This window comes from Branchiostoma lanceolatum, chromosome 6 (assembly GCF_035083965.1).
Source record: "Branchiostoma lanceolatum isolate klBraLanc5 chromosome 6, klBraLanc5.hap2, whole genome shotgun sequence".
Taxonomy (NCBI): Eukaryota; Metazoa; Chordata; class Leptocardii; order Amphioxiformes; family Branchiostomatidae; genus Branchiostoma; species Branchiostoma lanceolatum.
Window position 1 is genome coordinate 18,911,651 of NC_089727.1, and position 13,448 is coordinate 18,925,098.

Here is a 13,448-nt window from a genome sequence, read left to right on the forward strand (position 1 = left end):
CCCAATCTAATAGTACAGGTACATGTTCAATATGATTACAAGATCTACTAGTATAGTATCCTAACATTACATGAATTAACTTCCAGTGTCAATGGGCAATTTGCAGGAAAATATTTTTCATATCTAACACATGTTCCTCTGCAAAACAACTGGTAGGTGGAGTGAGGTTGTGTATGTGTGTGAGGGAGGGAAGGAGATAAAATATGTATGTAACCGGGCTACTATCTTGGTCTAGGTGATATAATAAGACTGGCATAAATAAGACACTGTTGCTACCGTACTAAATACAGGACTTATTAGTTTGCAGGAAAATATTTTTCATATCTGACACATGTTTCTTAACTGGTTGGTGGAGTGTGGTTGTGTATGTGTATGTGTGTGAGAGAAGGAAGGAGATAGTGAAAATATGTATGTATCCGGGCTACTATCTTGGTCTATGTGAATATAAGACTGGCATAACACAGTGTTGCTACTATAATAAGAAGTTGTTATTAGTTTGATAGGTAAAGACTTACCTAGGAGGAAAGTCGAATAGTTCAGATAGTTCAGTTTCTAGTCAGAAACCGCCACGTCATTTAGGGTAATTCCACGGACAGGGGAATTCCATGGCAGGTTTGTAACTTCGCTCCCCTCACCCACCCTAGCCCGATTTGACATTTCATGTTGTAGTATGTAAATGAGATGAAAGTTAACCAGCCTTTCCACGTCTAAACACCTGGCCAAACACAAAAGGTTTCTTGGACTACCTCACTGCCTTTAAATGATGGTACTCGGTGCGTAAACAGTAAACAAACAGTTCTTTTGAATTTCTGACATCGCTTGGACAAAGGACGGCGGTGTCCATGACGGTGGTCTATTATCAGGATACACGAAAACATTGTTCTGTTCAGTCTTGCGTCGAGGAGCAAATAGCAGCACTATCAGGAGTAGACTTGTAACAACAGGTGACGTGTACTCTTTAGATTCACGGATCTGACTTGTAATAGTCGCAAGTATATGTGATAGAGTTTGCCATCGTAACATTACGATATGCATATAGTTCAAACAAATATAAAGCATGATTGAAAGATGTCATACTCCCCATAATTATGACTTGGAACACAAAAGTTGTTTGAAAACAGTAACCGTATTTGCTTTCCTTGCAATCTGAGGTTCGTCTCTTAAGAATATTATATACCTTATAACTAGATTCATACTGGTCTGTTCGATATGTCATATTTCTAAATTTTGCTTAGAAAATTTGTCCACATACTTAAATTAACAAACTTATACACTAATGTCACATTGAACTTGTCCATATTTTGGCGTAGAGAGGGAAAACTGACTGACGGATATAATTGGGAACGTGTTTTCTGCGCGTGAAAAATTTGCGCGTGAAAATTTGCGCGTGAAGAATTTGCGCGTGAAAAAATAAATTTCTGAAAATATGTCAGAAAATGTGTAGTATAATTTACTTAGGCAGGAAAATGTGATCCCATGATACAATTTGCCATCTGACACCTGAATTTTTGGTTTGAAAATTCCTGATATTTCAGTCTCTTGGGAATAGGTCCCTTGGGAATAGTTACACTTTGTGGGGCTTGAAACCTTAACAGTTGAAAATCACTTAAATCTTTAAGAAAAACATAGTTAACTTACTTATATAAGGTTTTGTATTGTAAAATGTAACTATTTGAAGCTTTTCTCCATTTAGTAATTCTATTAGCCTAATTTCATCTTTTCTCAAGCAGATTCTTTCACGCGCAAATTTCAAACTTTTTTGCGCGTGAAAACTTAACATTTGAAAATCACTTAAAAATCACTTGAAGATTGAAAGAATAATATTTTGAACTGTAGAATGCAACAAAAGGATACTTAATTCCATTGTGTGTCATCTTTTTTTCAAGTTTTAAGCTTAAAACCCCCAAAAAGGTATTAAATCCCTTGGGAGTCATCTTAGATATTCCCAAGGGACCTGAAATTCAAACCCCGAATTCAGGAAGCAGATGAAAAATCATATCATGGGGTAACATTTTTCTGACTAAGAATTTTGTAGTGCACATTTTCTGACACATTTATTGAACTTTATTTTTTCACGCGCAAATTTTTCACGCGCAAGTTTTTCACGCGCAAATTCCTCACGCGCACGAAACCCCAACCCATATAATTGAACGAAAGACGTATACAATTTGTGGCCCACGAAATAAGCTGTCACACCAGTGATGGCTGTAACATTGTCCCATTTTTTGGCGTAGAATTTTAAATTTGAATTTTCGATTTCCGGGATTTTTACCTTTCATATCTTATCACGATCATTACAAGTTTCTTCATCTTCAGTTCAGTACAGTGGCGCTTTACCCCCAAATAGGTAAGACTCGTAAGAAGAATATATTTTGTAGACTTTTGGATTTTATGTAACATTGTTTCCCATTTTCTTGTAGTACATCTATTTTCGGACCCTGTAGACTAGAGACCTGAACCAGTAAAGGACACTGGACAAGCTCCTAAAAACCTCCTCGCGGCGGACAAGGACCAATATGCCTCCTTGACAACGGTGATCAGAGGAACAAGAGACAGGTTGCCTGATATGTTTACGAGTATTTGCGAAGCTTTAGTGTATTGAACCATTCACCTTTGACACCGAGCAGTATTTGACGAGAAGCTGGCACGAGCAATCTGTCACCTGTTTTTTTGTTCTCGTCAAGCTTATAAAACTAACACGGAGACCGGTGAGGTTTAAGAGACCTCCCCTTAGTGAGCCACAATTTCACCATGTTGAATGCCTGTGAGAAACTCCGTGAGGCGGACGCGAAGGGAAGGAGGTACGGACTAGCCCGTGCGGAGACAGGCTACCTCCGTGCCCTGGTGGACGCCGTAGCTGATAAGGACAGACTGCTGCAAGTGGAGCTGCTCAAAAGCCTGGGAGACGTGAATTTAGAGAAGGGAAGACTCGGGAAGGACGCAGGGAAGTTCAAAATGGCTTTGGAACTTTACATGGCTGCTGTGGTCCGGTGTCATAATAGGGATCAGGGAGAAGGTATAGAACACCGATACGAATACACGGAGAGGCTTTTACAAGGGGTGACGTCAAAAGGGTTACAATGTAAGAAACATTCAACGGAAGACGAGGAGACGACTACACCTGCAAAGGTGGCGGTAAAATTTCAAGACCTGGACAAGAGACGGGCTGCCGGTAACAACACAGACTCTGTGCTGGTTGGATACGCACGGTTGATGGTAGAGGGAATAGTAAACGAGACCAACATGTTAGAAACAGAAGCGATCAAAAGTCTCGGTGACGTGTACCTGAAAAGAGGAAAGGAAACTAGAGATACTAGACACGTGACCACAGCTACTGCTCTGTACAACACGGCACTGGCGCGGTGTAACAACGTTCATGGAACAGTTGTCATTGTTCACCGCTTACTGTACACCGCAAAAGTCAGGCAAGACATCACCACAAATAAACCAAAGGTAAGCGAAAGCGAAGATGTTTTCACATAGAATGATAGCAAGTTCTTACATTGATGTATGTACCGCACTGTTCTTTCTTCATTCTGCTAAAAAAACTTATTTGGGTTGATTAAATTTTTGTGGTCCGAATATTTCAAGAAGTGGTAAGGGTATTTTACTTATTTTGGATGCGTATTACGTAACGTACGTTATCTCTTATTGGCCATGTAAAGACATAAAGTTGTGAAAGTGTGTTCAGTATTTTGGGTAGATAAAGGTTTTAGTGTAATGACGAAATGGACAATACTTCGTTATTGATAACCAAATATACAACCGATTATGTCACCACATTTATGCTTTTCCAAACATATATTATCATGTAACTCACACAACTTTCAATTGGATCTCATAGAGGTCAACTCGTACGAAACGACAACAAGACGCGAGAGGACGGAAGGGCAACTTCTCTCCTTTCTCAGCTGCACCCTCAAGTGACGTCATCAATGGTCGTCTAATGTAAGTACGGTGGTGGGGCAGCTTTAAATTTCTTGAAACTGTAGGTTTCTATGACGTAACACATTTTTTATATCTCATCATGAATTATGCAAATAATTTCCACATTTACATAATCTAGACAGAATTACGTCCATCTTAAACTTTCTTACACAAGTTACAACAAGGGTTCGGAGACCTCAAATCTCCATGAAATATATATTATACAAATCAGGTCCTCATTTGCATGATTAATATCTAACTATTTTTACCGTCACATGACTTCCAAAAGCCATCCAAGTATGAAATTCAAGTCTACCAGTAAGGAATTTTCTCATTGATTATGCAAATCAGGTCTACATTTGCATAACTTTTATGTATCAATGTTCCTTTATTTCTCAGTTACATATGTTGCATTTTTGAACTGTCTTACTATCGAACGGAGTAGGGCTATAAACGTTCCCCATTGATAACGCAAATTAGATTCTGTTTCATTATTTCAAGTAACACTTAAGCTATCCACATATTAAAACAAGTATACGGGTTTGGTTGTTTATACCTTTATGATATGGTTTGACCACTAGCTGTCGGGCCCCTGGGGAATATTTGACACAGCTTCACGACTTACAGGTGTGCCACAGCATATATGAGTCCTGTAATGGACGACACTGCAAATATAGATGTTCCTCATTAGTTATGAAACTTAAGTCCCAATTTGCATAAGTTACACTTCATTATGTACATCTCTGTCTAAGCTACCTGCATACTAAATGTCATAGAATCTTAGAAGATTTTGACAAAAACGCCCCTGCAGTTCCAGAGCAAGCCGCTGGGGGGGGGGGGGGGGGGCTAAACATAATTCCTTACATCACAAGCTATCTGCCACCAAAAGATAAAGACTATAACACGTTCACATTTTGCTGCAGTATAAACAAGGTCACATACCGCGGACTCAATATCAACCTTGACCTTTGTCTTCCCAACACACACACACATACTAAATATCATAACAATCCATCCAGACGTTCTTGACTTATGCTGACTACAAACATCCAAACACAGGCACAGACACGGCAAAAACACTATCTCCGTTTTCATGGATATAACTTTAAAATTCCTATCATTCCCCATTTAAGTAATTATTATGCGGACACGAGGACAGACACACAAAAGCGCTATCCTTATACAAACACACGCACACCCACAACCGCAACCACACACAGACACATCAAAACAATCATACAGTTTACATGGATATTATTATTCAGGAAATGTGGCATGACAATGTGTCGGTTTTTTTCAGAATGGCTAAAGGAGACGGTAACGTTGCAGATAGCTGTGTTACAACACAGGACGACGATGACAGGTGTGTACTTTACTAACATTAGTGTGAAACAAGGCCTATCGGCGTTTCACTTTCTCATATCTATAACTATTAGGTAAACTACAATAAGCTACAAGAGGTAACTCCTTAATTTTGGATTTCTTTAAATCACCCATTACTTTTGAAACTTATGGTAATTAGAATATGGTACTTTTAATTCAGAGGCGCTTAACATTAAGTAAGATGTATTTGCATTAAAAACACTTTGTAATGGTTTGCTGTTATCGTTATATTACATTATATAACATCCCTGCTTCCATTTTTACAGTATATACGAAGAGAGACTACAGGAAGGCTACAGGGCCCTGCAGACTGGAGACCTGGACAGAGCAGAACAAAGCTTTGCAGCTGCGCTCAAGTCTGTTCATGCCAAAGGTATGTCCTTTATTTTAGTTTGAATTTAGTCTTAAAGCTCTTTTTTAATAAACGCCGCAAGGCCCTTGGTCCTTGTAAACAAAGGGCTCGTGGTGTACTACAAACCTGTGATCTTTATGTCTGATCATCAGCACATCCTTCAGTATTTCAAACGAAAGCTGTTATATGACAGGTCAAACCACTGAGGACTACAACCTGCGTACTTTTGCGTGTGTAGGGTTTATAAGTGAAGGTCATTCAACAACAAAGCCTCAATGTCACAAAGACGACAATACAGATATGACTTGGATTGTATAGCACAATAAAAACAATATTGCATTTCATAAATTGTAAATTTTTGTTACAGACCAACACAGGAAGGAGGCTGAACCACTGTACAAGTTGGGCGATGTCTATCTAAAGAGAGGAATCCAATCAAAGGACGGGGAAGATTTCACCAAGGCTGCAGCACTCTGTAATGCAGCATTGGTGAGATCGAGGAGAGAGGATATACAGATAGCAATCCAGGAAATAACTCAATCATTCTTAAGGGAAGTCCTGAAGAGAAAACAGAACGTAGACAGCGAGGAGACAGACAAACACAAATTGATGTTGAAGGCTGATAGGGACTACGTTAAAACAGAGATCAAGAGAATTGAGAAAAAGGTAAATCCATATAGCCTGGATGAGAATGACCCAAAGATAAAAGAAGTGGAGATGAAGAGAGTTGAAAAAATCAAAGCACTGTTTCAGACACTTGTTGGACAGCGTGAAACGTTCATAACTGGTCTTATAGATGAATGCATGGAGGTAATAGGCCCCCCTCCCTGTAAGTACGCCATGATAGGCTTGGGTTCACAAGCCACAGGATTGGTTACCCCATACTCTGATCTGGAATTTGCCATTTTGGTAGAGGAGGAAACTGAGCATAATGTCAGCTATTTCCGCAACCTCACTCATTATCTGCACCTCAAAGTGATAAATCTGGGAGAAACCATTCTTCCGGCCATGGGAATAAGGTCCCTCAATGATTTATACTCAGACGACCCACTGGACAGCTGGTTTTATGACTCAGTAACACCACGCGGTTTTGCGTTCGATGGAGCTATGCCACATGCATGCAAGACTCCATTGGGCAGAGGTAGAAACAGCACAGGAACAAGCGAACTCATCCGCACACCAAGTAATATGACCAACATTCTAAAAGACGACCTTACGATCCATCTGAAGAAGGGCTACCACCTTGCTAGTATACTGGGAAATGTGTCTTTGATTACAGGAGAACAGAGCTTGGTCAATGAGTACCGGTCTATATGGACTCAGCAACTTGAAGAAAATGACAGGGAAGTAATGGCCAAAACTGTACTGAATGAGAATGCCTCTACGTTTCAAACACAGACACTCACCGCACGTCTGTTGAATGTGAAGAAAGAAATCTATCGCTTTTCAAGTCTTGCAGTGTCCTGTTTGGCGCTACTTCATAACATACAACCGACCACAATTTGGGAGACGATTCAGGAGCTGAAAAATAGTGGAGTCGTCAGTAGTGACAATGCGCACCACTTGCTGGTGATGGTCAGTATCTCAGCAGAACTGAGGCTGCGAACATACATGAGCAATCATGGTCAGGTGGAAAACATGTCAGCCTTAGCCTCAATGTCGACCGATTCTGGAATTGGGGAGAAGGTAAGGAAAGTGTTTCACATCTCAAATAAGAAGCAGCTCATGAGATACTATTATACAGAAAGACCATTGAAATACTTTATTTCTAAACGAACCGACTGTCATTCTTTTGAGAAGCGATCAATCTTTTATGATAGATCTTCCAGACTCAGGGCAGAGGTGTTTAAGAGTCTGTGTGATTTCCAGAATGCAAAGACCTGTGCAGAGCGAACACTACACTATTACCAGTCTAAATATAGCGAAAGCGCTGTACATTCTACTATTTCCGCCTCGCTAACCATTTTGGGTGACGCCTGGAGCGACCTTGGGGATTTCAGAAAGGCGGTCAATTATCATGAACAGTCGCTTCAGATGAGGCGGAGTATCTATGGTGAGAACACTGCACATCCGGATATTGCCAGCTCACTGAACGACTTGGGTGAAGTCTGGAGAAATCTTCGGGATCACGGAAAGGCAGTAGGCTATTATGAACAGTCACTACAGATGAGGCGGAGTATTTTTGGCGAGGCCATCGGGCATCCTGATATTGCCCCCTTACTCAACAACCTGGGTTGCACCTTGGGCATGCTTGGGCATCAAAGTAAAGCGGTGAGCTATTATGAGCACTCACTACAGATGATGCGGAGTGTTTGTGGTGAAGACATTGCACATCCTGACATTGCCGCCTCACTGAACAACTTGGGTGGAGCCTGGTTGGACTTAGGGGATTACAGAAAGGCAGTCAGCTACAATGAACAGTCATTACAGATGAGGCGGAGTATCTATGCCATTCTATGGTGACGACACTGCACATCCTGGCATTGCCGCCTCACTGAACAACTTGGGTTTAGCCTGGTTGGACTTAGGGGATCACAGAAAGGCGATCAGCTATTATGAACAGTCACTACTGATGAAGCGGAGTATCTATGGTGAGGACACTGCACATCTTGATATCGCCTTTACACTGAACAACTTGGGTAACGCCTGGGGGAGACTTGGGGATCACAGAAAGGCGCTCAGCTATCATGAACAGTCACTTCAGATGAAGCGGGGTACCTATGGTGAAAACATTAGACATCCTGATATTGCCGGCTCACTCATGAACTTGGGTAACACCTGGAGTAGGCGTGGGGATTACAGAAAGGCGGTCAGATATTATGAACAATCACTGCAGATGAACAGCAGTGTCCATGGTGATAACGTTGCAAATTCCGCCATTGCCTACTCACTGTACAACTTGGGTATTGCCTGGAATAGGCTTTGGGATCCCAGAAAGGCAATTAGCTATTATGAACAGTCACTGCAGATGACACGACGTATCTATGGTAAGGAAACTGAACATCCTGTTATTCTCGCCTCACTGAACAACTTAGGTGCCACCTGGGACGACCTTGGGGATCACAGAAAGGCGGTCAGCTATTATGAACAGTCACTACAGATGATGTGGAGTATTTATGGTGAGGACACTGCACATCCTGATATTGCCAACTCACTGAACAACTTGGGTGAAGCATGGAGAATCCTTGGGGATTACAGAAAGGCGGTCAGCTACTATGCACAGGCGCTGCAGATGAGGCGGAGTATCTACAGTGAGGACACTGCACATCCTGACACCGCTGATTTACATTAAGAATCTGTGTGTTGCTTGTAGGGACCTTTGTGACTTGGAAAATCCATTGATTATATCATGTTGGCCAAACAGATGGAACAAAACATCAGAAAATTACAAAAAATGCCATATCCAAAACGCCATATCCATATCCAGCTGTATATTCTGGCTTGTTTTTAATACAAGAATTTTTGAAAATATCAGATTTTAGACAAGACGTGCCTAATTCATTACCATTGACGCAATTTTAAATTTAGGACGAAAAACTTAATCTTACAGAAATCTGCTGTGTTGTTATCCTGAAATCGAACTCAGTTTACTGACATCTATATGACATTATTCTATGCTATGATTGGTTTAACGATAACCAAACCATTTTGTCTATCTTCTGTCTAACTTCTGTTTATTGCATTAAGCTATCTGATGCTTTCCTTACGTAAAACTGTAAATGCAGAAATGTTCGCGTGGTTTTATGTCCGCGGTTTTTGCCGCGAACTCTTCAGCGTGAACTTAGAACCACCGCGAAACTTTTTGCCTGCCTATGGCGGTAGCGCTACTCCTGTTTCAAACGCTAACTTAAAACTGCCACGAACACGCCATTCTCTTCTTCCCGGTATACCGCGAAATCATAACCAGACAAACGTTTTTGCATTTACAGGATGTATTTTTATTCGACATTGAATTTGATTTATTCTATTTTTGCCCTGATGTTACCTCGTCGGGTGCTTCGAGCTGTCGTCCTCCCTTTTAATAAAATTAAGTTGCTGACATGCGTGAATGGTTTATCTTGTAGATGAGTATTTTCCGTTATTGTGGTAAGTTATGACATTGCCTAGCAACATTATGCCTCAAAAAGCTGCCAAATCAGATTATTGTTTAAACAATTTTTAATTAAATTCAAAATAACTTTTAAAATTTTCTGACCACTTTATGTCTTAATCTTCCCTACAAGAAGTTTTGGTTGATATCTAATAGATGGTTTCCATGGCCAATTATCAATACTGTAAATTCATGTATTTCACGGAGACTTACTAGTAGCGGTAGGAGGGGAAAGGAGGTTCTTGTAGTGTTTTAGTTCGCGGTTGAGACAATTATGTAGTACATGATATATTTGTAAATAAATCACAATTTCGTCATGGACATTTTTAAACTGTGTGCAGTAATCAGAAAGAGAAATGAGGAAGACCACATATAGACCATCCTGCACATCAGATATTTACTGCAAACGAAATGTTTTCGTTACACATTTTGCGACTGACCATAATTGTCAGTACTCATTGCTCTTTTAGCATGATCACTCAGGAACACAAACACACGACGAAGCCTTATATGGAGGTAAGAACACAATGTCGTCAAGGTAGATGTTAGGGGGAGGACTGAAACCTGTTCTTGCTGTCACTTGCTGTTCCATTATCGGAGGGCTGTGTGAATCAGAAAAAAATAATAACAATTTGGAGAGTTATAATTGTTTTCTCTATTGCAAGTCCTTTCTTATTGCACACTTGTATCAGTTTTAAGATCCCTTTTAGACCATCGTTTGATCAAAATGCTCATTTGAAAAAAAAACAAACAAATGGAACAATATGTTCCCTCCCCTTGTTTGGGAGTAAAATATGATTAAGTTAAAAGAATATTTGTGAGAAAAAAACACATCATGGGGTTGTCAAGGTGACAAGAATTTATTGACCAAACTTGTGTTTTACAATATATGAAGCTTTCATAAACTAGCAACCAACAAGAGCTTTCTGTACTAGTTTGTTTTCCAGATGTTAAAACTTATGTAACAGTTATCAAAAAAGTCCTGAAATATATATAGAAAACTTGGCAAATTCTACGTTATCATCAATAACGAAAAATAATTGTACATATATAATGATGAAACTGTTATCTTTCTACGTTATGTATGAAAAATATAACAAAAATAAGTTTCTATAACATATATAAGTTAGTCTACCTATAAATAACATAACAGGAACCATAAAGTATATACAAATGCACATATGTTACCTTTCGCATTCTCAATATACATATAAGCAGGTATATCAAGAAAGAAAAGCTATCAACTCACTATGTCATTTATGCTTTTTGAACTACATAAAATGTGAGTCTCCAAACCACAGCTGTCTAGAACATATTTTGACAGCGGTCACTTGAAATAAATATATACTGATAGCTGTCACTCAAACAAAAAAACTGAGTGACATCTGTCTAACAAAGATGTAATACATAAAAGCACATATACTGCTATCATTTAAAAATAGGTGTCACTCAAAAGCATTGACAGCCATCACAAAGGTATGAAACATATTTTGCTTCAAGACCTAGAAAATGGTCTTATGTTGTCTTTTCTATACTATCATTTAGTACACAATAACTAGCATTGTTCACATGGAGATATAGGACATTACATGTACGTCCAACATTACACAAACACTGTATATAGATAGATCTGCAACAATAACATGAATACTGTGAGTGATAAAAGTATTATCTTGTCTTATCTTACTACTTCTGTGAGTATGTATGGTCGTTCTTCCTCCGTTCTGTACTTCCGGACTGATGTAACAGTGAGGGGCTGCCACTGTTCCCCCCACCCTCCTCCCCTTCCTGCATGTCCACACACCTGGGAGGGCCACGACTAGCGGTTACCTGGCCTAACCTGGTAACCGTGCCGCCTGGACCGCCAGGACCGGTCAGCTGGCTGGAGGAATCCGGCTCTGCCTTAGCTGGAATGATGACGGGCTGTTGAAGGAATGGCCTGGGAACAAGAGTCTTCTCTAGTGACCTGGGAACAAGACTCCTCTCTTCATCCATTGGCTGAGGTGCAGCTGGTGGTCGTTGCTGATTGGTCTGCTGGTGACAGGTGCTCATATGAACCGGCCAATGGGCTTGCTGGCAGGAGAAGTCACAGTAACTGGTGTTCCAGCAACAGTAGAGCCTGGCCTCCTTTCCACACTGGATGCACTAGGGGAGAGAAGGATGAAGAAATAAATGATGGAAAGAAAGCACACTTTCTAGACAAGACAAAATGTACATCAGTTCTGTGGAATGATCGTGAGCCGAAAATTTGCAGTCCCTTCAATGTGGCTGCAAGCGATGGACAGCCATAAGCAAAGCAAAGGCAAGCAACATTATCAAAATAGCAGATTATGGCAAACAATTCACATTGTTGTAAATTGATAATAAAATGCAAAATCACTGAACAGCCCCTTCTTTTCACAGTTCTTTCACTTCATCACAAGAGAGAAAAGCATTGTTTCTGGCTTGTATGTCTATGTGTCCCTCTGTGTGTGTCTTACTCTTTGTGTCCTTAACTCTAATGCAACATTCTTATGTGTTTTCCTATCAGTGGGATTAGAAGGGTTGCAAAGCTGCATGGCTAAGGAGGTGAAGTCTGCCATCTCTAATTTCCATGGTCTTTTTAAGGTTCCTTACCCATTGTTTCCTCTTGGTCTCCTCCACGGCCTTGCGTTTCTCCTCCAGGAAGTCCCTCTGCAGCCGGATGATGTTTTCCTGGAACTGGGAGATCAGGTTCTTCTGCATCTCCAGCATGAAGGTCTGAGTCGCATCACTGACTTCTATGGAGAAAAGCATTAAATAAAGAAGACATTACACTTCTGGCAGAATGCACACACATTTACACACACACATCCACACACACACACACACGCACACACACATACACACGTACACATCCACATGCACACACCGGCGCATGCACACACACACACACACACATTCACATGTGCTTTGTCCGTCAATCTGACGAGGACCCCTGTAGTCATCCATCATTGGGTTGAGTCGCATGTGTCCTCATGTGGCTATAGAGTCCAATTTTGGCCTTGAACCTCCGTCCACATTGTTCACATTGGATAAGTGTCGTGTTCTGTGTGAGATTTCTTCCTGTTCCTTCCTGGCCCTCCTTTTCTGCTGGGCAGCAGCTTTCCGAGCTTCTTCACATGTGATGGTGCCATCTTGGACTGCGCACCGCCACAAACACAGTGACACACACACACACACACACACACACACACACACCAGTTGCAGTTGTTTCTTTCTTCACTACATTGTAAAACTGTACAAAAGTACACTTTGCTGGCTTGAATTATTTTCCTTGGTCCATTTTCATAAGAGTGAACCATTAAACTTACTGTTATTTTCTCCCGCTGGCTGCATCTCCATCTCCCTGAGGGCCAGCTTCATCTGAGCCAGTTTGGCCTGCAGGACGGCCTTGTCTCGCTCTAAGACTAGTACTGACTGCTGCAGCTGGACCTTTTCTTCCTGCAGCACCTGCAGCTTCTCATGCAGCTCCACCTGCAAGCAGACACATACAGGAGTTACTGTCTCTCTAACACTAGTACTGACTGCTGCAGCTGGACCTTCTCTTCCTGCAGCACCTGCAGCTTTTCCTGCAGTTCCACCTGCTGACAGACACATACAGGAGTTACTGTCTCTCTAACACTAGTACTGACTGCTGCCGCTGGACCTTTTCTTCCTGCAGCACCTGCAGCTTCT

General features: G+C 40.9%; 1 protein-coding gene across 1 annotated transcript; it reads right to left on the minus strand.

Annotated features, from left to right (window-relative positions):
• Positions 1 to 10,593: 10,593 nt before the first annotated feature.
• Positions 10,594 to 13,385, minus strand: LOC136436946 (MYND-type zinc finger-containing chromatin reader Zmynd8-like). Its single transcript, XM_066431357.1, has 3 exons — positions 13,085 to 13,385; positions 12,369 to 12,511; positions 10,594 to 11,897 (listed from the first exon to the last, which is right to left on the minus strand). Exons 1-3 carry the CDS (start codon positions 13,368 to 13,370, stop codon positions 11,439 to 11,441), a joined length of 888 nt encoding a protein of 295 aa, XP_066287454.1. The 5' UTR covers positions 13,371 to 13,385; the 3' UTR covers positions 10,594 to 11,438.
• Between the last annotated feature and the right edge of the window lie 63 nt (positions 13,386 to 13,448).